Genomic DNA, 26,937 nt, shown 5'->3' with positions numbered 1-26,937 from the left:
ATTTATTTGCATATATTGAAGAATCCTTCCATCCCTGGGATAAATCCCAGTTGTTCATGTTATATGATAGTTTTAATGTGTTGTTGGATTAGGTTTGCTAGTGAGGATTTTTGCATCTATGTTCATCAGTGATATTGACCTGTAATTTTCTTTTTCTGTGGTATCTGTGGTTTTGGTATCAGGGTGATGGTGGCCTCATAGAATGAACTTATGGTGTTCCTTCTCTGCACGTTTTTGGAAGAGTTTGAGAAGGATGGGTGTTAGCGCTTCTTTGATAGAATTGGCCTGTGAAAGCATCTGGTCCTGGACTTTTGTTTGTTGGCAGTTATATAAGCACAGTTACAATTTCATTCCTTGTGATTGGCCTATTCATATTTTCTATTTCTTCGTTGTTCAGTCTTTGAAGGTTATACCGTTCTAAGAATTTGTCCATTTCTGCCAGGTTGTCAATTTTTTTGGCATATAGTTGCTAGTAGTAATCTCTTATGATCCTTTGTATTTCTGTGGTGTCAGTTGTAACTTCTCCTTTTTCATTTCTAATTTTATTGATTTGAGTCCTCTCCCTTTTTTTCTTGATTAGTCTGACTAAAAGTTTATCCATTTTCTTTATCTTCCAAAAGAACCAGCCTGTAGTTTCATTGATCTTTTGTATTGTTATTTTTCTGTTTTATTTCATTTATTTCTGCTCTGATGTGTCAATATAGGTTCATCAGTTATAACTAATGTATCATGTTGTGAGTGATGTTGATAATGAGGGAGGCTATGCATGTGTTGGAGTAGAGTGTATATGGGAAATCTCTGTTCTTTCCTCCTAATTTTGCTTTGAATGTAAAACTCTAAAAATAATCTTCAAAATGAAATTTAAAACAAGACAGTGAATTGTCTTAAAAATTTTATATGAGTTATAAATAGCATTGGAGTTGTGAGTATATGGCAAAAGTTTTGAGTATGGTACTTGGACGACTTAGAGTATGAACAACTACACTACAGACCTATGCAGTAAAGATTGTTGACTATCCAGCCATAACTGTGAATTAAAGAATTGTTGCACCTACTGCAGGCATATACAGTATGGAATATCTTTTTGTCATCCCTTTACCTTGAGCCTACGAGTGTTCTTAAAGCAAAGTGGACCTCCTATAGGCAGCATGTAGTTTAAAATTGTTTCTATCCACTAAGCCACTGTATGTCTTTGGATTGGAGGGTATAAGCTATTTACATGTAGAGTAATTATTGATAGATAAGGACTTACTAATGTCATCTTACTAATAGTTTTCTGGTTGTTTTATAGTTCTATTGTTCCTTTCTTCCTCTTGTGCTGTATTCCTTTGTGAATTGATGATTTTTTGTAGTTGTGTGCTTTGAGTCCCTTCATCTCTTGTGTATCTACACAAGTGTTTTGCTTTGTGGTTACTATTAGGTTTACATTATATATATATATATATATATATATATATATATATATATATATATATAACAGTATATTTTAAGCTGACAACAACTTCAATTGCATAAAAATTCTACCCTTTCTCTCCCTCCTTTTATGTTTAAAAAAATTTTAATACAATTTTTAAAGGTTACACTCCATTTACAATTATTACAAAATATTGGTTATATTCCCCGTGTTGTACAACTTTTTTAAAAATTAATTAATTTATTTATTTTTGGCTGCGTTGGGTCTTCGGTGCTGCACAAGGACTACTCTTCATTGTAGTGTGCGGGCTTCTCATTGTGGTGGCTTCTCTTGTTGCAGAGCACAGGCTCTAGGCACGCAGGCTTCAGTAGTTGTGGTGTGTGAGTTCAGTAGTTGTGGCTTGAGGGCTTATTTGCACCATGGCATGTGGGATCTTCCCAGACCACGGCTTGAACCTGTGTCCCCTGCATTGGCAGGCGGATTCTTAACAACTGCATCACCAGGGAAGCTCTACAATACATCTTTGTAGCCTATCTTACACCCAACAGTTTGTACCTGTCCATTCTCCACCCCTATATTGCCCTTCCCCCTCCACTGGTAATGACTAGTTTGTTCTCTATATCTGTGAGTCTGCTTCGTTTTAGTTATATTCACTAGTTTGTTGTAGTTTTTAGGTTCCACATATAAATATTACACCATATTTGTCTTTCTCTGTGTGACATTTCACTAAGCATAATGCTCTCCAAGTCCATCCACGTTGCTGCAAATAAAGAACATTACAGGCCAATATCGCTGATGAACATAGATGCAAAAATCCTCAGCAAAATATTAGCAAATTGAATCCAACAATACATTACAAGGATTATACACCATGACCAAGTGGGATTTATCCCAGGGACACAAGGATTTTTCAATATCTGTAAATCAATCAATGTGATAAAATACATAACACATTGAAGAATAAAAACTATGTGATCATTTCAACAGATGCAGAAAAAGCTTTTGACAAAATTCAACATCCATTTATGATAAAAACTCTAAACAAAGTGGGTGCAGAAGACACATAACTCAACATAATAAAGGCCAAATATGACAAACCCACAGCTAACATCATACTCAATGGTGAAAAGCTTAAAGCTTTTCTTCTATGATCAAGAACAAGACAAGGATGCCCACTCTTGCCACTTTTATTCAACATAATATTGGAAGTCCTATCCATAGCAATCAGAGAAGAAAATGAAGTAAAGTTATCCAAATTGGAAAGGAAGAAGCAAAACTTTCAATGTTTGCAGATGACATGACACTATGCATAGAAAATCCTAAAGGTGCCACCAGAAAACTAGTAGAGCTCATTAATAAATTCAGTAAAGTTGCAGGATACAAAATATACAAAAATCTGTTGCATTTCTATACACTAACAATGAACTATCAGAAAGAGAAATTAAAGAAACTATCTCATTTACCATTGCATAAAAAAGAATAAAACACCTAGGAATAAATCTACCTAAGGAGGTAAAATACCTGAACTCAGAAATCTATAAGAGGCTGATGAAATAAATTGAATATGACACAAACAAATGGAAAGATATAATGTGTTCTTGAACTGAAAGAATTAATTTTTTTAAAATGACCGTACTACCCAAGGCAATCTATATATTCAGTGCAATCCCTATCAAAGTACCAATGGTATTTTTGACTCACCTAGAATGAAAAAATTTAAAATTTGTATGGAAACAGAAAAGAACCCAAATAGCCAAAACTATCTTGAGAAAAAAGAACAGAGTAGAAGGAATCATGCTCCCTGATTTCAGACTATACTACAAAGCTACAGCCATCAAAACAGTATGGTACAGGCACAAAAACAGACACATAGATCATTGGAACAGAATAGAAAGCCCAGAAACAAACACATGCACTTATGGTCAATTAATCTACAGCAAAGAAAGCAAGAATATACAATGGAGAAAAGACAGTCTCTTCAATAAGTGGTGCTGGGAAAACTGGACAGCTAGATGTAAAAGAATGAAATTAGAACATTCTGTAACACCCTACACAAAAATAAAGTCAAAATGGATTAAAGATCTAAATGTAAGACTGATACTATAAAACTCCTAGAGGAAAACATAAGCAGAATGCTCTTTGACATAAATCACAGCAGTATTTTTTTTTTTTCGGATCTGTCTCCCAAAGTAAAGGAAATAAAAGCAAAAATATACAAATGGGACCTAATTAAAGTTAAAAGCTTCTGCACAGTAATGGAAACCATAAACAAAATGAAGACAACCTACTGAATGGGAGAAAATATTTGCAAATGATATGAATGATAAAGGATTACTATCCAACATATATAAAGAGTTCATACAACTCCGCATCACAAAAACATACAACCCTATTAAAAAATGAGCAGAAGACCCAAATAGACATTTTTCCAAAGAGGACATGCAGAAGGCCAACAGACACATGAAAGGATGCTCAACATCTTGAATTATCAGGGAAATGCAGATCAAAACCACAGTGAGATATCACCTCACACCTATCAGAATGGCTATCATCAAAACACAAATAACACAAATAACAAGTGTTGGTGAGGATGTGGAGAAAAGGGAACCATTGTACACTGTTTGTGGGAATGTAAATTGGTGCAGCCACTATGGAAAACAGTATGGAGGTTTCTCAAAAAACTAAAAATAGAACTACCATATGACCCAGCAATTCCACTCCTGGGTATATATCTGAAAAAAACAAAAACACTAATTCGAAAAGATACATACACTTCAATGTTCATAGCTGCATTATTTACAATTGGCAAGAGATGGAAGAAAACTAAGCATACACCAACAGATGAATAGATAAAGAAGATTGGTATATATGAAATGGAATACTACTCAACCATAAAAAAGAATAAAATTTTGCTTCCTTTTGTGTTTTTCATGTCACATTTTATCTTTTTCTATTGTGTATTTATTGACAAATAATCATAGGTATAGCTAGTTTTAATACTTCATCCCTTAATCTTATTAGTAATATTTAAGTGGTTAACACACTTCTATATTACAGTATTAAGATATTCTGAATTTGATTATATACTTACATTTACCAGTGCATTTTATATTTTTTATGTTTTCATGTTACTAATTAGCATACTTTAATTTCAGCTAGAAGTGCTCCTTTCAGCATTTCTTATAAAAAAAGTTTTAGTGGTCATGAACTCCCTTAGCTTTTGTTTATCTGGAAATATCTTTATCTCTTCTTCATTTCTGAAGGACAACTTTGCCAGTTAAAGTTTTTTTTAGACATTTTTTTTTCTTTCAGCACTTTGAATATAGCATCCTATTTTCTCCTGGCTTGATAAATCTGATGATAGCTTTATGGGGATTCCTGTGTAAGTGATAAGCTTCTTTTCCTTTGATGATTTTAAGATCCTCCTTGTGTTTTTTTTTTTTTTTTTTTTTGTGGTACGCTGGCCTCTCACTGTTGTGGCATCTCCCATTGTGGAGCACAGGCTCTGGACGCGCAGGCTCAGCGGCCATGGCTCATGGGCCCAGCCACTCCGTGGCATGTGGGATCTTCCCGGACCGGGGCACAAACCTGTGTCCCCTGCATCGGCAGGCGGACTCTCAACCACTGTGCTACCAGGGAAGCCCCTTGTGTTTGATTTTTGACAGTTTTATCACAAAGTGTCTTGGAGAAGATCTTCTTGAGTTGTGTTTGTTTGGGGACCTATTAGCTTCACAAACTTGGGTGTCCAAATCTTTCCCCAAATTTGGGATATTTTCAGCCATTATTTCTTTAAATAAGCTTTCTGTTCCTTTTCCTTCTCTTTTCCTTCTGGGACTCCAATAATTTGCTCATTGCTTATTTTCATTATAGTGCATGGTTTACATAGGCTTTCTTTACTTTTTTTTCATTCTTTTTTTCTTTTTCTTCTCTGGCTGGGTTATTTAAACAGTCTCTCTGCTACTTCACAGATTTTTTTTTCTTCTTCTTGATCCATTCTGATGTTGATGCTCTCTATTGCATTTTTCATTTTATTCACCATATTTGTCAGTTCCAGAATTTCTGTTTGGTTCTTTCTTTTTTAAATGATTTCTATCTCTTTGTTAAATTTCTTATTTTGTTTGTGTGTTATTTTCCTGATTTTGTTGAATTGTCTGTGCTTTCTTGTAGCTCATTGAGTTTCCTTAAAACAGCTATTTTGAATTCTTTATGAGGTAAATTGACTATCTCTATGTCTTTGGGGTTGATTACTGGAAAACTATTGTGATCATTTAGTGGTGGCATGTTTCCTTGATTTTATGTGTTCCTTGAAGTCTTGCATTGCTATCTTTGCATTTAAAGTAGAAGTCACCTCCTCCAGTCTTTACTAACTGACTTCAGGAGAGAAATAACTTCTGTTGTCTTATTAGAGATTCTAAGGCTTTCTCAGATCTTCTATGAATACAGCTGCTTTGTGCCTCTTGCTCCCTCTTGTGGCAGAATTCTTAAGCTTGTATGCCTTCTCTCAATCCTGCAATGCACCAGTCCAATTTCTGGCAGCCTCCCTTTTGCAGGGGGTCAGCCATGAGGTGGAGGATAATGTGGGTGAGGTACATAAAACACTGGGATGACCTTCAGCTATCTGGGGAGATCTACACACGAGAAGTCTCAGGGGCTCATTTGAGGGCCTCCCGGTGTAGTCCATGATGTCATTATTAAGATTCTATTCTTTTGATACTTTCCAAACACTGGCTGCTGTTCTCCCAGCTGCTCACTGCCCCTTAGTTTTCCAGCTCACAACTCAGGACTCTAGATGGAATGAGAGAGAAATGGGTCTCTTTGGCAGTGCTCTGCACAACTGGAGAAGTCACGCACTCACACACTCTCACTCTTCCCTGCAGGAGAAATCATGAGCCAAGGACTGTCTTGGCATTGAACACTGGTAAAGTCAATGTGTTCCTCACCCTCTCCAATGCATATAATCTCAGATTTTTTTCTCCAAAAGTGTGCTGGGACTTCTCCACTGGACTTCCACAAAGGCTCTCTCATTTGTGGGTGATTATCTAAGTCTGTTTGTTCTCCAGGGGCTCCCAGACAATGGCCAAGAGGTGCTGGAGTTGGGTCATGGTGCATTTGAGGGTCCACAGCTGGGACCAAGTACTGTATGGCTATAATCTGACATATGGGTGGGCAATATTCCTCCTGGGCCCTTAGGCATTGGGTGCTGGGTCCCACAGCTCCCACAAAGGTACTTTTGTCCATAGATGGATGCCAAATTGCTGTTGCTGAGGGAGGTATACAAGTGCAGGACATTTTTTTCCTTCCAGTTTTATTGAGATATAATTGACATAAAGCACTGTATAAGGAGTACAGCATATATATATCATGAAATGATTAACACAATAACTTTAGTAAATATCCATCATCTGATATAGATGCAAAGTTAAAGAAATTAAAAAAAATTTCTTGTGATGAGAACCCTTAGGATTTACTCTCTTAACAACTTTCATATATAACACACAGCAGAGTTAATTGTATTTATCATGTTGTGTATTACATCTGTAGTACTTATTTATCTTATAACTGGAAGTTTGTATCTTTTGAATGCCTTTATCCAATTCCCCCTCCCTCCACCGCCTCCTTCGGTAACCACAAAGCTGATCTCTTCTTCTATGAGTTAGTTTGTTTTTGAAGTACAATTGACTTACAACACTATGTTAGTTCCTGTTACACAACATAGTGATTTGGTATTTCTATACATTTCAAAGTGATCACTATGATAAGTCTAGTTATGATATGTCACCATACAAAGATATTACATAGTTATTGGCTATATTCCCCACACTGTACACTTCATAGCTGTGACCCATTTATTTTGCAACTGGAAGTTTGTACTTCTTAATCTCCCTCACCTATTTCTTTCTTCTCCCCAAGCCCCTCCCCTCTGGCCACTACCTGTTTATTCTCTATATCTATGTCTCTGTTTCTGTTTTGTTATGTTTTCATTTGTTTTGTTTAAAGTCCACATACAAGTGAGATCATACAGTATTTGTCTTCCTCTGTCTGACTTATTTCACTTAGCATAATACCCTCTAGGTCCATCCATGTCATTGCAAATGGCAAGGTTTCATTCTTTTTTATGGCGAGTAATAATCCATTGTATATATATAAACCACATCTTATTCAGCCATCTCCCTGTCATCACTCCCACTTCTTTCCCTTTAAATTACTTTGATGGACTTTCTCTGGTCCTAGGTTTTTTCTTCATGTCCCTCTTCAAAGTATGACAGTTCCAACTGCTTGGGTTCTTACTAGGCCAAGGAGTTCTTGGTTCTTTTAACATTACCAGCCACAGTGTAAATAAGGAGTAATGAAAGCATTAGTTTATGCCATATCTACACTAGACATCAAGGCAATTGAACTGACCCACTATGGGAATCAAAGATTTAGCACCCATTATGATCTATGATATCGTCTAATTTAATTTTCACATTTGACATACAGGAAATAGAAAGGAAAAAGGGGTTCTCTCCCAGACCACTCTGGACTACTAATAGAACTCAGATCTTCTGTCTCCCAACCCAGTGCTCTTTTAATTATATATTGCTTATAAATATATTTCTTAAATTTATCAAATATATGCATGACAAGAATCTGACTGCCATTTTGAAAAAGGAAAATCTAGTCTTTAGCATTACTGTACCCAGGGGCTCTCACTGGGAGATTATCCTATATTCTGGGCTCCCCCACCCATAATTTATTAATATGTCTTTACCCTGAGCTCAGTTCTTCAGAGCTCTGTCTGCTGCTTTCCCAAGTGACAGCAGGTGTGTTAATAGCTCACCCTCTATTCCTTGCTATATAATTGACCTTCTGGCAAGAGTGCCCTAACCTAGAAGAATGATTAATAGTATAAACTTTAGGCACTGTGGCAGGTAAGCTAGAGGGATGTTTATGGATAATGCACCCTGCAATCGTTCTCAAATCATACTATGTGTAGTGATGTCAAGTTTTTTCACATTCAGGGTCAGAACTTATAATATTAGAGGTAAAGAAAAAGGATCTTTGCAGTTGATAGAGACGTGCCATTCACCAACCTTATCAGCCTTTCTCTTTATGGCTGGAGGCATATGAAGAATGAAAAATGATAGACTATTTAGCAGATTTTGGGACACCTCATAGAGGTGTGGAGAAAAGGGAAACTTGGTACACTGTTGTGAGAATGTAAATTGGTGTAGCCAGTATGGAAAACAGTATGGAGCTTCCTTAAAAAACTAAAAATAGAACTATCATATGACCCAGCAATCCCACTCCAGGCCACTTACTCAGAGAAAACCATAATTCAAAAAGACACATGCACCCCAGTGTTTATTGCAGCACTATTTACAGTAGCCAGGACATGGAAGCAACCTAAATGTCCATCAACAGAAGGATGGATAAAGAAGATGTGGTACATATATACAATGGAATATTACTCAGCCATAAAAAGGAACGGAATTGGGTCATTTGTAGAGATGTGGATGGACCTAGAGACTGTCATGCAGAGTGAAATAAGTCAGAAAGAGAAAACCAAATATCGTATATTAATGCATATATGTGGAATTTAGAAAAGTGGTACAGATGATCTTATTTGCAAAGCAGAAATAGAGACAAAAATGTAGAGAACAAATGTATGGATACCAAGGGGGAAAGGGGGGATGGGAGGAATCAGGAGATTGGGATTGACATATATACACTATTGATAGTATGTATAAAATAGATAACTAAGGGAGGTACCAGGAGAATTCCCATTCTCCTTTGCTAGCACAGATTTATTTGTTGACTGTTTCCAGCACTTTGAGCAAAAAAAAAAAAAAATGTTGAGACAGAGATGAATAGAAGCCAAAGTTGAGACAGAGATAAAAGCAAACAGAAAGACAAATAAAATTAAAGATTTTATAATATAATGTTATAATTTATTACTCATTAAGCTCTTTTACTGATATTAAAGATATCATGGAAATTGGGGCTCAGACTGTAGGTAGGTTTCCCTTCAAATATGGATATTAAGAGAATCTAGTTGAAAGGTTCATATATTTGAATTTTCCCCTTCAGCCAGAAGAAAATGGGTCACTGAAAATTTCTCCAGCACCCAAGATTAACAGCCCTTGTTTGTAATTCATCACTCTTGCTGTCTGGCCCCCATTGTGTACATCCTATCTTAGTTCATTGAAAATTCATTAATCATTGAAAGCATTTCAAGGTTTCCTTTGATTTCCCTCTGCCTATCATTCTGATCATCATCTATGCCACTCTGAGCATCTGTATTCCTGCCCACTTTTCATCTGTGAAACCCCTTGCCAAACCATAAGTATTTCCCAGACAAGAGAAATAAAGACTGGATTCCCAGCTATCTCAGAGTTCTGCTTGTTGATTGGCTTCACTCCTGCCCTCTGCCTCCTACCCAGTGACTCAGTTCTACTCCAAACTGCTTAAAACATTAAAAAAATCACACAACAAAAGTAGAATGCAAAGTTGATCTCAGGAATAATGTTTTCGCTATTTAATCTACTTTATTGTGCATATATATAAAATATAGAAATGTGTACATGTGTATACTCATAAGCAGTATATGATGTCAGAATAGCATAGTGGTTAAGAACATAGACTTAAACAAAACAGTGTAGGAAGAATGCTTAATGCTGAACCTGGCACATATTAAATGCTTACTAAATACTGACTGAATAAATGAAAGAATGAAATAACGAAGTGTGCCACCTTAGAAGTTAGCTCCCACAAGGTAGAGATCACATGCTGTGTAGACATGGCAGGGGTCATGCACATTACAGGTGTACAAAGAATGGCCAAAGAACCTGAGGAGAGCCCCTAAGTAAAAAGAACTAAGGCCCATTACCTTGGTGGAGTTTTGAATGGTCAACATATTTAATATAAGCAGTGTAGACAATCCTGATGAAAGAATTGGATTAACGTACCGATCAGAAGGCATAGATGGTGAAATTACTCTTCACTAGAAACAAAAATATTGTGATTTGATATCTTCCCAGCTCTTTCGCATAATTGTTAGTCCTAACAATTATCTTAGGTGTAATTATTCCTGTCACACCAAGGCTAAAAGAGTTAAACTACTTTCCCAAGATTGTCTAGACGGAAATGGCAGGCAGGAAGCATAAGGCCAGGTCTACAATAAATATAATATAAATCCAATGCTTCTTTCTCTGAATCATGACAGCCTTCCTACAATTGGTAAAGCGGTAAGAGGCAGCAATTTCAAGGGAATGAGAAGGCTATAGGAACACAGAATATGGCGAATAATTTGTGACTAAAGTCTCTTTCATAAAGTCAAATTTAAAAAGCTGTCAAAGGAAACAGTAGGCAAACATGGCGATCGAAGCCTGTTGTCGATGTTTGAGATGGAATTAGGCAGCTTGCTTTCCCATCTGACTGCTGAAAGAAGGGAGGGGAGATAATTTTAGACTGTCACAAATTGTATTTGCTGATGCTTTTCATTGAGCTATCAGAGGTCTGTAAATCATAGAATTTGAGAGCTGGTGGCTTCCTTCAAGGGACAAGGCCACTAGCACTGACTTTTAGGGACAGCTCTGCAGGGCTGAGGATGGTGTTCCACGTGCCCTCGATTGGAGGAACAAGGATCCTCTGTTCTATTTGTAGCTGCTGGGGATGCGAGTTTGATCCTTCCAATTTTCGCCAGTACCCCACCTCAATTAGCACCTCTAAGTGTGTGTGTATTAATAAGTAGTGTGTCTATATTAATTCCTGCTCTTAATTCTCCCCATCTATCCAGAGTAAGACAGAAATACTCAGTTTCTGTGTGTCATATCTCTCATGCCTCTCCTAAAACAATTTTGAAATGTATACCAAGAGCTATAAAGACTTCAACCCTTTCACCCAATAATCAATTTGTAAAAATATATCCAAAGGAAATGATCAGATTCTGGTAAAGATTTATGTATGAAGATGCTGATGAAGTCATTATTTATAATAGCAAAACACTGAAAACAGACTAAATACCAAAGTTAAATGACTAAATTATGGCATATTCAAACATTGTTCTGCTGTTAGTTTCAAAGATTATGTATTGACATGGGAAAATATGAAAGTGTAAAAGCAGCATACAATATACAATATAATTAAAATTGTAATAAATGCACTATACACACATATAAAAGTGCTATGCAATTTAAAGATGTTAAAATGGTAGCATATGGTAAAATTATGGGAGATTTTAATTTTATTCTTCATACTTCTATTTCATATATTTTCTAGTGGAAGCAAGTATTTTTTTTTTTTTTTTAGTTTTTTTTTTCTTGCGGTATGCGGGCCTCTCACTGTTGTGGCCTCTCCCGTTGTGGAGCACAGGCTCCGGACACGCAGGCTCAGCGGCCATGGCTCACAGGCCCAGCCGCTCCGCGGCATGTGGGATCTTCCCAGACCGGGGCACGAACCCGCGTCCCCTGCATCGGCAGGCGGACTCTCAACCACTGAGCCACCAGGGAAGCCCCATCCATCAGACCCTAATACAGATCCTTATTAAATCATAAACTGACAGTTCTGGTTGCATTATCTAAACATATTGAGTCTAACTTACTTTTGAAATGTTTTTCAAAAAAAAATAATATAATTTTGGTTCAACATAGCGTGAGAAAAAAACAATCAGGAGTCCTATCTAAATAACAATACATAGGACAGGTTTTATAGATTCCTACCTAGAGTCCTTAACATGGTGTTATCACCTTGGGCAATATTACTCTTGTGAGATAACAAAGCAGGTGCTGCTTTGGATGGATGACCAAATTTTGTTGAAAGTTATGAAGGAAAGATCAGTTCTAAAATAACACGTTGGTCCTCCCTGCTTGTGGCTGTTTCACTAGATGGGGTCTTTGATGCCACTATTGTACTTGGAAGTGTGACCAGTTTTATTAACACCAGCAATTCATCATCATATACAGACCTTAAAAGGCAAATAATTTGAAATATACCAATGTTACAAAATCACCTCATGGACACTCAGAATGTCAGAATTAAATGAGGCTTTACAGATTGTCTAGTTTATGGAATCATTAAATCAAGTGTCCATCATCACCAGGTAACATCAATGAATGCAGTAGGTGTCAACGGAAAAAAATGCACAACCTAAAAGTTGAGAATTATGTTTCATTTGGTGGACAAAACTGAGGTCTTAAACCCAGATGACAGCCTCTCAGAGAGCTCTGAGGGACTGATCTGAAGAGGTAAGGGAGGAGCCAGGATATATAGGAGCTTTGCAATAAAAACCAGGTAGTCAGAACATCAAAAGATTAGTTAAAGAAAGCCGAACATCTCAAGTTAATGAATTTAGCGTTTTTCTATATGGGTAGATGCAAGAGTCTGGGCTCATTGAAATCATTCTTTTGATAAGCAGTATCCTGCTTTTCTCCATCTTGAATCCCCTCAGGGTGCACAGTTGGGGGTGGCTGCAGTGGTTGCTGGTTTGATGGCTGCAACATCCGTTGTTTACTGATATGGCAGGCGACAGTTTTCAACCGCATAGGTCATTTGTAAGAAAACACTTCCTTTCCACAAAAAGGCACTCTCTCCATCCCCCATCCCACCAAATATTAAAAAATAATACACGTAGCTATCATGGTCTGTATTTTTTCCATAATTCTGAAAGAGATATGGGATCGAGAAATATATTGCTTCCTTTCTGACTATACCATAAGACAAACAAAATAAGCTGAGTTTCAGGGAGACAAGAGGGAATAGTAATGACATTGGAAAAACAGAAAATAAATGCTCAAACCTCACACCAGTCAGAATGGCCATCATCAAAAAGAATAGATGCTGGAGAGGGTGTGGAGAAAAGGGAACCCTCCTACACTGTTGGCAGGAATGTAAATTGGTGCAGCCACTATGGAAAACAGTATGGAGGTTCCTTAAAAAAACAAAATATAGACTTACCATATGATCCATCAATCCCACTCCTGGGGATATATCCAGAGAAAACTCTAATTCGAAAAGAAACATGCACCCCAGTGTTCATTGCAGCACTATTTACAATAGCCAAGACATGGAAGAAATTTAAGTGTCCATCGACAGATGAATGGATAAAGATGTGGTGTATATATATATATATACAGTGGAATATTGGCCATAAAAAGAATGAAATAATGCCATTTGCAGCAACATGGATGGACCTAGAGATTACCATACTAAGTGAAGTCAGACAAATATATCACTTATATGTGGAATCTAAAAAAAATATATAAGTGAACTTACTTATAAAACAGAAACAGACTCACAGACATAGAAACAAACTTATGGTTACCAGAGGGGAAAGGGGTGGAGGGATAAATTAGGAGTTTGGGATTAACAGATATACACACAATATATATAAAATAGAAAAACACCAAGGTCCTACTGTATAGCACAGGGAACTATATTCAATATCTTGTAATAACCTATAATGGAAAAAAAGAAACCAAAACACAAATTGATAGCATTGCATTGTGTGAATGTACAGAAATTTACTTACCTGGTACCTCTTAATGGCTATATTTTCCAAATGTTCTGTTATTATAATGAGTAATGCTGATGTCAATATTCTTATTACACATGTATTTCCACAAATATTCTCCACACCCATTTGTTGGCATTGTCTTTGTTTGTGGCATGTGTAAATATCAATTTTGCTTCAACTCTACGTGGTCAAGTTTATCAATCATTTCCCCCCGCACCCCACCCCCCCACAAAAAAAGTAAGAAAATAAATGCTCCATCAAAAAGGGGCAGGTTGCTACTCAGCTCTTGCTGATTGTTCACATGTGGAATTTCTCAAGGGAAGCCAGAAATCTGGATTTCTACGTGAAGTCTCTTAAATGCTGGCAACTAATTCAAAATGTGTGAAAAAAAATTCTGCAGGTCAAAAAGACACGTGTGTCTGAGGACTGGTTATAGCTTAGTTTGAAAACCTTGATCTAACCAAACCTCTTACCTTGGAGATGATGGGTAAACTCAGGCTCACTGAGGGTCCTGATTTTTGCTAGAGGTCACTCAGATGATAGAACAGGGATTACAACTCAGATTTATGGTAATTACAACTGAAGAATTCTCTATCTCCCAGAGAATTTCCTACATTTAGGTAAGTGAAGCATCCCATAAAGTGGTAAATGTTATTTAATGACAGATTTAAAGGCATGTGGCTTCTGCCCTCAATAATATTAAATGCGATGTAAAAGTATTTCCTACATAGCATATCGTACTCCACATCCAAGAAGTTATCAATGAAAAGTATAGATTTTTATCCATCCACATAGTAAAGTTTCAAAAAAGAATTTTAAAACAAAACATGAAACTTCTCTGTAGGTTTAAGTGTGTCATCTCTGCTTTAACATTTTGAAATTTAAAGTATTTTTGAAATATTCAGTACAATTACCAAAGATACTGGGAAACATCAAACAGTTTTTCTTATTATATTACATTTGCTGTTTTGCTAAATTTGTAAAAGTTTGGGATAAGTTTTTAAAAAATATAATATTACTGCATGTTAATCACCTTGAGTAATAATAACTCAAGTAGAATGTTAACACTTGAGTGTCTTATATAGTCTGCTAACAAGAGTCAAAACTTTTGCACCAAGTAGCTTCACATTTCAACATTTCTTGCACTAAAACATTATGCTTGGTAAGGTGGAACTCCACTTGTACTTTTATTTTTATAGTTCACAAGTAGGCATGCAGGGTGAATGCAAAGTTGTTTAGAAACAAATTCCTACTTAGCCAAATGCCAAACACTGGGCACAACAAAGGCCCCCAAAGCCAACAGATAGCATGAATTGCTTACAGGGTTAGACATAACACTAGCAAATGTGGGAAGGGGCAATATGCAAAACAAACATTTTAAAAGGAATCCTTAAGTACTTTATAATGATGAAAGCAGGAAATGGAAAGAAGAAAGGAAGATGCACCAAAGAACACACAATTCATTAATACAGATTTGCACTTTATTGTAATTTTGCATCCTGAGATAATAAAATTTAATATCTGACAAGTGAACAACGACAGAAGCAGCAGTGAAAGTTTCAGAGAGGCAGGTATCCTTCATTTTGGCACAGCTGTATATAGGTTGAGTTCTTCCAGGGGAGTCACTCCCGAACTCAAGGGAGAAAAATGATTCATTCCACAGGCTATATAACAATACAAGATGCATGAAAGTTCTCGGCTTAAATGGACATATTCATTTTTATCCTTTTTTGGTAAAACTGTCCCAACAGGAATCCTCTGCCAAAAAGTAGAAATCCTAGGCTTTTCAAACAAATATTTCTATCAATGCCCACCTTCTAGCTACCAGGATTTCCTGTTTTTGTAGCTGAGACTCATATTTGTACGTGGCTAGTCCAAGGATGGCAAACTAGCTTGTAGATTATATAACTTCAAACATTTGTAACTTGTTTCAAAGTCCAGGTATTAAATCAATTTTACACTATTTGCTTACTATAAAAATGAAAAATTAAAAACTTAAGCAAAGATCAAAGCAAACAAAATAAGCAGGAATAAAAGGAACATTTGAGAAATTATTGCCTTGACTCATGTTGACTTTATAAACAGAACTACTTTGAGACTCAGATATTGATATTTACTCCAATGCTAGAACATGACATTATAACACTTTCCACATCTGTGATCCTATATGTGTGTGTATGTATGATTTACACATACACACCCAGATAAATTAGCTCAGTTATATCATCCTGAAACAGAAAAAAGTGAAGACAAATTCTAACCTGAAGTTATATAGCCCAATCTAGCCAAAACACACACACACACTCTAGCATTTCATTATTTAGGGACTAGGTAAGCAACCTGTAGAGGTCAAATAATCTTGGTTCCTTTATAAAAGTGGCTCCCAACATTTTTACCATAAGGATCTCTTTATTATTCCTTCCCCATATTTTCAAGTATTTTATTTATTAAATTGCATGTAACAATAGGCTTTCTCATTTAAAAAGTTAATCAAAAGCATAACCGCCATTCACAGTTTCTGATCAGTGTATGATAACCAGTGTTAGAATCAAAGAAATATAAGCAAATGTGTGTAATTCAATGTCTTAGTTGGCTTGTGCAGTAGGAATATTTTGGGTAAATGTATGGTTTGTAGTATAACTTTTTGAAATACTGAAAAAGGTTCAAGAACGACCCCACTGCTATTTTCATCTGCCCCAAGTTGAGAACCATTGGTTTATATCCACGTGCTTTTCCTCCCTAAATCAAGTATTAATATAACACAGCTACCCATGTTAACACATAAGGGATTAATAACAAAAATTACTACCAAAAAATAGATTAACTGTAATACTCATTCTGTAAGGTGTGACTGAGAAAGAAAACATAACAACATAGATTTAAAGGACTCTATTTAGAAATCACCAAATTATGATGTACAATATATCCTTCAGTCAATTTCAAAAGCACATTAATATATGAAAAAATCCTCAATTCCCCTGTGAGGTAGGTCCAGATTATTTTCCCCACTTCCACAATGAGGACATGAGGTACAGAGGAATTAAGCAGCAGAGCTACAAATTAAACCAGAAGTGACTTGGGTTTGACTTCTATACCACTTTCCTTTCTATCTAATATTACCAATTTGTTCCAACAGATGTTTTTGAAGATATGGAACTAAATAAGACACTGAAGCAGATATTGGATAGGATATGAAACTCTTTTTCACATTAATGTCAAAGTGGGTCCTATCATATCTCCATTGTTGTCACAGCCATAATTCTTGCCCAGGTACCAACTGCATATAGTCAGATTTCATGTAGGTAAAGCCCATAGACCTCATTCCTCAGTTCCTATGGAAACTGCAATCATTCATATCACCATGGAGGGGCTGAGGTCTAGCAGGCATCAGGTTGAGTCTGTGTGATATGAACACACATCAGCTAGGATCCAGTTGGCAAATCAAACGTTTACTGTGTGCAGGGCACTGAGAGTTTCCACCAAGGGTAGTAGATTTGTGAAAAATCATTCTGAGATCCTGTAAACATTCCCTAGGATTCCTAGAATCACAGAATGTCAGGTGACCTCTAATTTTCTGTCCAGCTCTAGGTTCAATCCCATGATTTTACAGATGAAGAGACTGACATGTAATGTAAGTGACTTGCCTGGAGCCCATTAGATCATTTCCTCATATAGTATGAATCTGACAAAGTCCACAGAAAATGGAACATATTCTCAGGTTGCCATCATAAACATGAAAAGGCTGGCTCAGAATCAGGAAAGAGAAACTGGGGGCAAGATATGGAGATGTATACATATACATACATATATATATATGAATCTCCTTATATTTAGTCCACATATTACATGAACAGGTATTATTAATAAAATCTATTCATTTTTTGTGGTAAATTTTCCAATAGTTCACCATTTAAAGTAACCCAAACAACTTGACAATTGTTGCAAAATGGATTAAAGCAGAATTTTATAGGCATAAGAGGACCTAATTTCAATGAATTTGAGCATCTTATCAAATTAGCAGAAAGTATTTCCACTATGTGAAGCTGCTCCAATTAAATGGGTGTATACAATTTGTATATCCCCTCAGGTCAATATAGTCAATTCTAATAAAATACTATTTGGAGGCTTTATGTTTAAGTAGTGGGGTTTGATTTTTTAAGTGGCAATTTATTTGTAAACAAAATTCTAATGATTTTTTTAAAGCTCTCTTACATTAAAAAAATCCCCATTTGTTTGAAGGCTTACAAATGTCATGGAACTTCACTCAAATTATGAGAAAACAAGAATAAATTTCATTAAAATGGTAGAGTGCTGAACAGTAACACAGTTTGATTAGCTGATCAGACATTAGTGTTTATAGGTCATAATAATATGAATTTCATGTGTGTTAAATACTTAAGTAGGTTTTGGTAGAGCTTCAAAGACCATTGTTTTTCCAGAACCATGTTAAATTACATGTTTACTAGCATCAGAATTATACTAGTTATGTAAGTGACTGACAGTCCTGTTCTGTAATATTTTCTCACTAATATATCTCATGATTGGGGGAAACCAAGGAAACAAGCTTTAAATAATAAATAGAAGAAATATAATGTACTACCAAAATATTCTTACACTTAGCTGAAAAGGATGGCTGTAAATATAATGATTTACCAATTCATTCATTCTGCTTCCTTCAGCATAAAATGTTATCTTTATTCAAAGAAGACAAGGCACTTCTCCATCTACTTCTAACATTTAACTACAATGGTCTCTTTCCTAAATTAACATAGCAGGTAGAAGGGAACAAAAAGTAGCTGAAAAATGTTAAAGCTTATTTCATTTTATACACAATTTATGGAGGTGGAGATGCATAATGGAAAGTCAGAGAAGGAACAGTTTTAACTTGTAACCTCAAAGCTTTGTAAGGTACATGTTATTTTCTCTGGAAACATCTATGCAGGTTTCATAAAGAAATATTATGTAACAAAGAAATTCAAAATTAGTTTCTTCAATCTAAAAACAACTGTCACAAAAATACTTTATTAACTTGACATGTTGTATCCTGAGGATGTAAGAAAAAAAGGTCAGTGGGGGAGAAGTTAATGTCCACAGTGTACTCTGTCATTTTAGCATTCACTGCTGCCAATACCACTGAAATGAAAACAAATCCCTTAAAGGACTCCACAATACTCAACTGCTAATCAGTCCCCTCCAAAGGAAAAGAGTTTGAAAAAGCAGTCATAGAAGAAAGAAAAAAAGAAAATTGTGTATTTTCTGAGTAGTTCAAGAAAATGAGTTGACCAGCATAATGAACAGTAAGATAATAAATTTAAGAGCTATTAGAGTAGGTTTTATTTTTTTTAAAGATTTTTTTGATGTGGACTATTTTTTAAAATCTTCACTGAATTTATTACAATATTGCTTATGTTTTATGTTTTAGGTTTTTGGCTGCGAGGCATGTGGCATCTTAGCTCTGCAACCAGGGATCGAACCCACACCCCCTGTATTGAAAGATGAACTCTTAACCACTGGACCGCCAGGGAAGTACCTAGAGGAGGTTTTAAAATTAAGTTTACACATGCTGGTAAATGCTTTTTATGATAAATACTACTGTAACTTGAATTATATACTCTGTCACCTCCAGATGCACTCTATTCCTGTCTCATTATTTGTTTTATGGAAACAATTCACTACTTCCTGCTATTCTTTGAGCAAAACAAGTGTGATTTATACATGGCAGAAAAAGTTACTATGACCATCATATGGCCAAATTCTAAGTTTACAGGAAAAAATGAGATTATAAGGGTTGACACTTAAAATTAATTATTCTATCAGTGATAATTAGAAATTCTGTACTATGCTAGAAATCAATTTTGGTATTAAACTGTCACAGTTTGAAGCATAAACCTGATGATACTAGCTGGAACATAAACCATAGATACAATTTTTCCCTGACCTTATCTAGAAAACAAGACATTTGGTATGCATTTTCAGAGGTTTCCACTTTGTCTATAAAAATACACCTTCAATTTTGCAGCAGACAGACAAATGATTTTTGCAGGCACACACAATATATTAAAAGTTAGAGATTCTGGGTGGCACGGGGGTAATAACGGGGTTCTACAGAGGGAGGTGGAAAAGTGTTTGCGCAAAAAATTACAGTCACATATCAAATAGTATCTTTTTTCCCCCCTCTTCTTTTACTGGTCTAGGACTGTGGATTTCAAATTAGGCACAAATTTTAAAAGTGGCTTTAAAAGGCTTGACCTTGTATGAAGAAATGATTGTTCTCTTTACTGGGATGAATGTTTGCCTTAAAAAGTTTACTAAAAGCAATTAAGACTAAGATGATAAATAAAATATTCAGTCCCAGATACTTTTATTTTTAGCACTAAGAATTACAAATAATGCCTATATACAGGCACAAATTTGAAGTTGAATTAATGCAATGTAAAGCTTTCATTATGTTAAAAATTCAAATCTAGAAGAATTAGAGTGTGGTGCTCTCATAATAATGAGAAGAGAAATAGAGAAATATGCACATACCAATGAAAAGGCAACGTGTGGCTAATTTATAAACTAAAATAGCTTTGTCTAAATACTTATCTTTCCTCACTAATAATATCCAAATGTTTACAAAGGATCCTCAAAAAGAGGATTAAGAGTATTTAATCAATTATGAATCAGCCACTTTAGGTACAGCTTTTCAATTAGCTCTCTCTCTTTCTCAAAGTAGATTATCATAACTCCAGAAAGGGGTTAGCAGTGGCTTTCATGGGGGGTCTAGACACCTCCTAAGATGTCTGAAATCTTGAAATATTCCTTAAAGGTCATAGTTGTGTGTATTTCCAAATGAAGGAAAGGATACATAAAGGGAAATAAATGAGGAGACTGAGGCTATGAAATGTGTCAGATGTCAAATGAATTCTTTTGGGGGTGGGGGTAGAGGACAAAATGGGATTTACTGAATTAAATGGAAAAAATAAGGTTCTTGGTTTCAGGTGCAATGCAGATCTCAGACAATGATTTCAATTTTAATCCACTCATTACAAAGGGCAACCCTGCCCACACCTGAAATTTTTAACATACTTATTATGGCTTTGCCATAAAACAGCATGTTAACAGTCTCTACATTCAAAAGGATGCTTGCAAACTTCATATTAAAATCTACACAGAATCGTTGGCAATACATTAAGAGTAACATTACATTCTGTAAACCATGGCATATCACATTTTACATTACACAAAGAGACAATATTTACAAGTCTTAAGGAGTTTAAATATTTTATCCACTAACGTAAGTGATAATTTAGCAAAGTGCAGGACAAAACCAGTGTTATTAATTACATGTCCTTTAAAAGCAGGTAAGAGTGAAACCATTTCTAGAAGCTACCAAAAGCTTATTTATGTATGTCCAGTAAGGGATTACAGAGCATTAAGTAGCCTAGAAAAATGATGCATATTTTGAAACAGTGAGTATGAAAATTATAAGGCAGCATGCTCAGAACATGTTTTTGTTTTTTAAACACCAGCACTGATGTTTATTTTTAGTGGCAATATATATATATATATATATACATATATGTATGTGTGTGTGTGTATTTATTTAAAAATTGACAGTGCAAAACACAAGCCTCATTTAACAACAAAAAAGATGTGCAAAATTTCTTCTTAAACCAACACAAATGAAAGTGTGAGGAGAATATTCTACCATTATGAAGAATAAGTTGAACACAGCAAAGGAGACCATCTTCATTCCAAAATCATCTACAAGGCACTAAGGGTAGGAAATGACAGGTAATACAGAAGTGACTGAATAAAATCCCTCAGTCAGGTCGGAATATGGGATATTTTGGTAAGAATTCTATTAGTATTACCTGTAAAATAAAAATAAACAAGAATATATTGACAAAATAATTTTCATTTACTATAAATTATATATAACCCAGAGAGTCTATAATCATTTTTCACAGGCCTATATTTTGATCCTGTACTATAAAGCAAGTGAAATATAGAAAACAGTTACAAAAGGAACTTACCACATATTATCATTAGACTGGCAATTAAACTGGAAAACATAATTACTTACTGTAGCTAATAGCTTTTATCACCTGATTTACAGTAACTGTTTAGGTGCAGAAAAGCAAACCCTATTACATTTTAATGTTTTTCCCATCTTCCCTCAATCATCCCCTTTCTTTTTTAGCAAAGTCGAAGGGATTAAAATTTTGTTACATGGATTAGAAGAAATACCTTTATATATATTACGTCCCTCTATTTTCCAATTAAAGCAGCTAATATCGGTTGAGTATTACTATCTTTTAGAAGTTTCTCGTAAAAAATAATAAAGTGTTCAAATGGATTAAAACATTTTAATTTAAAACAGGTTTGGAAATATAATAACAAAAACTTAAGATGTTTATAAATTTATATAAACTTACAATAGTTTATATAAGATTTTACCTATAGAGAATTTTAGATTTGTGGTCATTTGCACAGTTTCCCCAAAACTATTCGAAGTAGAGAAAGATACATAATAATCCTTATTTATGAAATAGAAATGGAATGTTTATTATTAAATATATACTATATGTATATAAAAGCTTGTACATGTAAATACTACATGCATTTAAAGCTTGGAAAAATTTCATATTCTTTTGAATGTTAATGATGCTGAATTTGTCACTTTGGTTATATGTGGATTTATGCTTTATGACTAAGATTGCATAGCTTTTAGTGAAAAAAAATAGGATCTATAGTTTCTTCACTGAAAGTTAAATATCAGCTAAGAAAAAAGAGCCAGGGAAAGGAATCCAGAATTCAGAAGTCAATTCCTATTTTATGTAAGTTTTGACAAGATTACATTTAGAAATATTTTGTTCAGCAGCAGCTGTGCCCATCACCGTATGTGATGGTTTCCACCCATGTTAAAAAGAAGATTAAGGGGGGCTTCCCTGGTGGTGCAGTGGTTGGGAGTCCGCCTGCCGATGCAGAGGACATGGGTTCGTGCCCCGGTCCGGGAGGATCCCACGTGCCGCGGAGCGGCTGGGCCCGTGAGCCATGGCCGCTGAGCCTGCGCGTCCGGAGCCATGCTCCGCAATGGGAGGGGCCACAACACTGAGAGGCCCGCGTAACACACACACACACACACACAAAAGATTAAGGTTATTCAATGTTTTCATCTGAGCATACTAGCTAAGATTTTTCTAAGATCTAAATAATTGTCAGCTTTCAAGATATTTTATGTTGGCTACAAATCTAAAAAAGGTGAAAGGAAACCTCTATGTTCCAAATGACAAAAGTTCAAGCTGAGGAGAAAAAAGGTAGAAAGAAGATTTGACAAATGATAAATATAGTACAATGTAACATTCAGGATGGAATCCAAACATGTAATTAAAGGCAACTGCATACTTACATACTCCATCATATTGCTAGTTTCACATTTCCTTTTAGTCAACTTCCAGTGCAAAGCAAGCTAAGAAAGTAAAGTTTGTTAAGAATTTTGATAGCAATTTACACTAATTATTACCTACACATTTGAATAAATCGCCAAACAACAATCCAGGAATAAGATACAAAACATTGCATTTAAAAATACTTTGTAAAGGGTATATATTAAAAATTGAGTATTAGTTCTCTAATCCATGCTTTTGTGGCCTGAAAAATTCCCATTTTTTCAATTTATTAATGGAAGTATGAATGGGACACTTACTTGCTTAAACTTTCTTACCTTGTGATATAATCTGTTATTTTCCCACTCTAACAACTTCTGAATTGATCTTCTGGTCTAAGAGAAAGAATCAAGACTTTGTTACAAGATGAATTGAAGAGCTTTGTAAACTATGTGTATCTATATTCTTCTGCTTACTTGTAAGATCCCATTATTCTCTCCTCTTGTTTTTCTTTTCAAAATGAAATATGTACAAATTACTCTGTGTTGTGAGTCCATTCACTGGACTATTATAAAAACATTACCAGGGGCTTCCCTGGTGGGGCAGTGGCTGAGAGTCCGCCTGCTGATGCAGGGGACATGGGTTCGTGCCCTGGTCCAGGAGGATCCCACATGCCATGGAGCGGCTAGGCCTGTGAGCCATGGCTGCTGAGCCTGCGTGTCCGGAGCCTGTGCTCCACAACGGGAGAGGCCGCAACGGTGAGAGGCCCGCATACCGCAAAAAAAAAAAAAAACCCAAAAAAACATTACCAGTACTCCTAGTAGTCCATTTATGAACCTAAATCTAGATTTTCATATACCTTTTCACAGGGTTACTTTTTTAATATACATGTAATATGCCAAGCTAATCTGATTACTCATAGAAAAATTTCCTATCAGAGCTCTTAGCACAACACCTGGCAAATAGCAGTTAGTCAATGTCTACAGGTTGAATAAAAGAAGCCAACATATATCAGAATTTCCACTGAAAAGAAATATAAAAACAGCCAGTAGGAGAACTTGTGTTTAGAGGAAAAAATATAAACAACAGAAGCAGCCCTGTAGTAAACGGGAGGACAGAGGACAAGTTTCTCCATCTGGAGTGCATATATTTTGCAAGGTGTAAGAAAAGTTTGCAAAATCTTCAAAAACATTAAAATTAAAGATTGTTAGGCATTTTTGATTTTTAAGAAAGGGTTTATAAGGTTTCTGATAAGAAAAGGCCAGTAGGCATTGTTAAATTTTAAAACTACTGGTTAAAATTAAATGATTTACAACCAGACTATGTCTGACATGATTTCCAAAGCACCAACATAAGAAACTATTCTAACTGTTCAACCATATGAGTTAAAAATGACAATTGTATTCAGCTCATCTACAGTGGGCCAGATCAGCAACAATGCCAGTTAAAGTATACTACTGGGCCACTGTACTTGATACAATCTCTCTAAACAAAATCAGATGGGTAACAAATAAGGAAATTGAATGAGTAGTTATAAATCTTTCCACAAAGAAAACCCCAGGCCCGGATGGCTTCAATGATGAATTCTACCAAACAGTTAAAGAAGAAATAATACTATGAATATAAATGCAACATTCTCAACAAAACACTAGCAATCATTATATCATGACCAAGTGGAATTTATCCTAGGAACACAAAAGCAAAATGATGTAATATACTATATTAATAGAATAAAGAACAAAAACCACATGATCATCTTCATAAATTTAGAAAAGGCAATGGACAAAATACAGTACTCATTCATGAGAAAAATCCTAAAAAAAACTAGGAATAAAAGGGAACTTCCACAACCTAATAAAGGGCATCTATGAAAAACCTACAGCTAACATCACACTAAATGGAGAGAGGCAAAATATTTTCTTCCTAAGATTTGGAACAAGACAAGGATGTCTCCTCCCAATACTTTTATTCAACATTGTCCTAGATGTTATAGCCAGGGCAATTAGACAAAATAATAAATAAATGGCATCCAAATTGGAAAAGGAAAAGTGAAACCATCTCCATTTGCAGATGACATGATCTTATATAGAGAAAACTCTAAGGAATCCACTAAAGCACTACTAGAACTAATAAATAAGTTCAGCAAATTTGCAAGAAACAAGACTGTGGTAGGTAGAATTCTGGGCCCCATGATCTTCACCTCCTGGAGTTACACCTGTGAATGTTACATTACATTGCAAAAGGGACATTGCTGATATAATTAAAGTTACTAGTCATTTGGCTTTAAAATAGGGAGATTATTTTAGATTATTTTGGCAGACCCAGTGTAATCCCATGAGCCCTTAAAAGCAGAGAATTTTTTTCTGGCTGATGGAAGAATAGTCAGAGGGGTTTGAAACACAAGAAGTACTCAAACCACCATTGTTGGCTTGAAGACGGAAAGGTCACATAGAAAGTCTAAGGAAGAAATGATTTTTGCCAAAACCTGAATGAGCTTGGGAGTAAATTCTTTCCCAGAATCTCCAGAAAGGAATGCAGCCCTGCCAGCACCTTGATTTTGGCCTTGTGAGATCCTAATAAGAGAACCCAATTGACCCAGCCACACTGTACCCAGACTTCTGACTGTGAAATAAAAGAGTATTGTTTTAAGCCATTAAGTTTGTGGAAATTTGTTACACTAGATAGAAAAGTAATACAAGGTTCAACATATAAAAATAAATTTTATTTCTATGTACAAACAAGTAACAATCTGAAAATGAAAGTAAAAGATCATTTCCATTCACAATAGATATTTTCTTTTTATATGTTAATCCCATCCTCCTAATTTATTCCTATTCACAATAGACTTAAGAATAAAATATTTAGGAATAAATTTAACAAGAGAAGTATAAGATGTGTAAACTGAAAATTAAAAAACACTGCTAAAGGGAATTCCTTGGTGGTCCAGTGGTTAGGACTCTGTGCTTCCACTGCCGGAGGTACGGGTTTGATCCCTGGTCATTGCTAAAATAAATTAAAGAAGAGGTAAATAAATGGAAAATATCCCATATGTATTCATGAATTATAAGGCTCATGTAATAGCTTTTACAACATATGGTGATGGGAAAATTGGATATCCAAAAGAAAAATGATAAATTTGGACCCCTATCTCACACCATGCACAAAAACTAACTCAAAATGGATCAAAGACTGAATAATAAGAAATTAAACTTTAAAACAACTAGAAGAAAGCACAGGAGTACACCTCTGTAATATTGAGTTAGGCAAAGCCCTCTTAGATATGATGTAAAAGGCACAAGCAAGAAAATTTTAAGAGATAAGTTTGACTTAATCAAATTAAAAGTTTTTGTGTGTCAAAGATACCATCAAGATAGTAAGAACCCATCCAAAATGCCACTGTGAGGACCTTATGGAAGTCTCTTCCCTGGAGAGACAACTATTAAATTCATCAGTATTAGTAAGTACAATCATTCAAATGTTCTAGAGATTGATCAAAGGGTTTACAACAGACTGAGAAGTATTCATTCAACAAAATCTATTGAAAATAAGTAAGAACAGTGGGAAACCTTGGAATTGGAGCTAGGCACTATACTCATATCCACAGCTCTGCCTTGTGGAAGAACTGTTTAAGCAAGCTTGGGAGCTGAGCGTCAGGC

At 35.4% G+C, this 26,937-nt stretch overlaps 1 protein-coding gene across 2 annotated transcripts in view; it reads right to left on the bottom strand.

Annotated features, from left to right (window-relative positions):
- Positions 1-21,715: 21,715 nt before the first annotated feature.
- The window catches only part of CHIC1 (cysteine rich hydrophobic domain 1), a gene marked incomplete at both ends in the record, with an annotated part of 35,027 nt that continues 29,805 nt past the window's right edge, over positions 21,716-26,937 (bottom strand). The window contains 3 exons of one of the 2 annotated variants that reach the window (XM_079727113.1): positions 21,716-21,766; positions 23,305-23,364; positions 23,620-23,676. In XM_079727113.1, coding sequence (XP_079583239.1) covers positions 21,716-21,766; positions 23,305-23,364; positions 23,620-23,676 — 168 coding nt within the window. The remainder of the gene's footprint in view (positions 21,767-23,304; positions 23,365-23,619; positions 23,677-26,937) is intronic. The other variant, XM_079727114.1, reaches the window with a different exon arrangement.

Source organism: Hyperoodon ampullatus (assembly GCF_949752795.1).
Source record: "Hyperoodon ampullatus genome assembly, chromosome: X".
Taxonomy (NCBI): domain Eukaryota; kingdom Metazoa; phylum Chordata; class Mammalia; order Artiodactyla; family Ziphiidae; genus Hyperoodon; species Hyperoodon ampullatus.
Note: the sequence above shows the minus strand (reverse complement) of the source record. Positions and strands in the feature narration are given on the sequence as shown.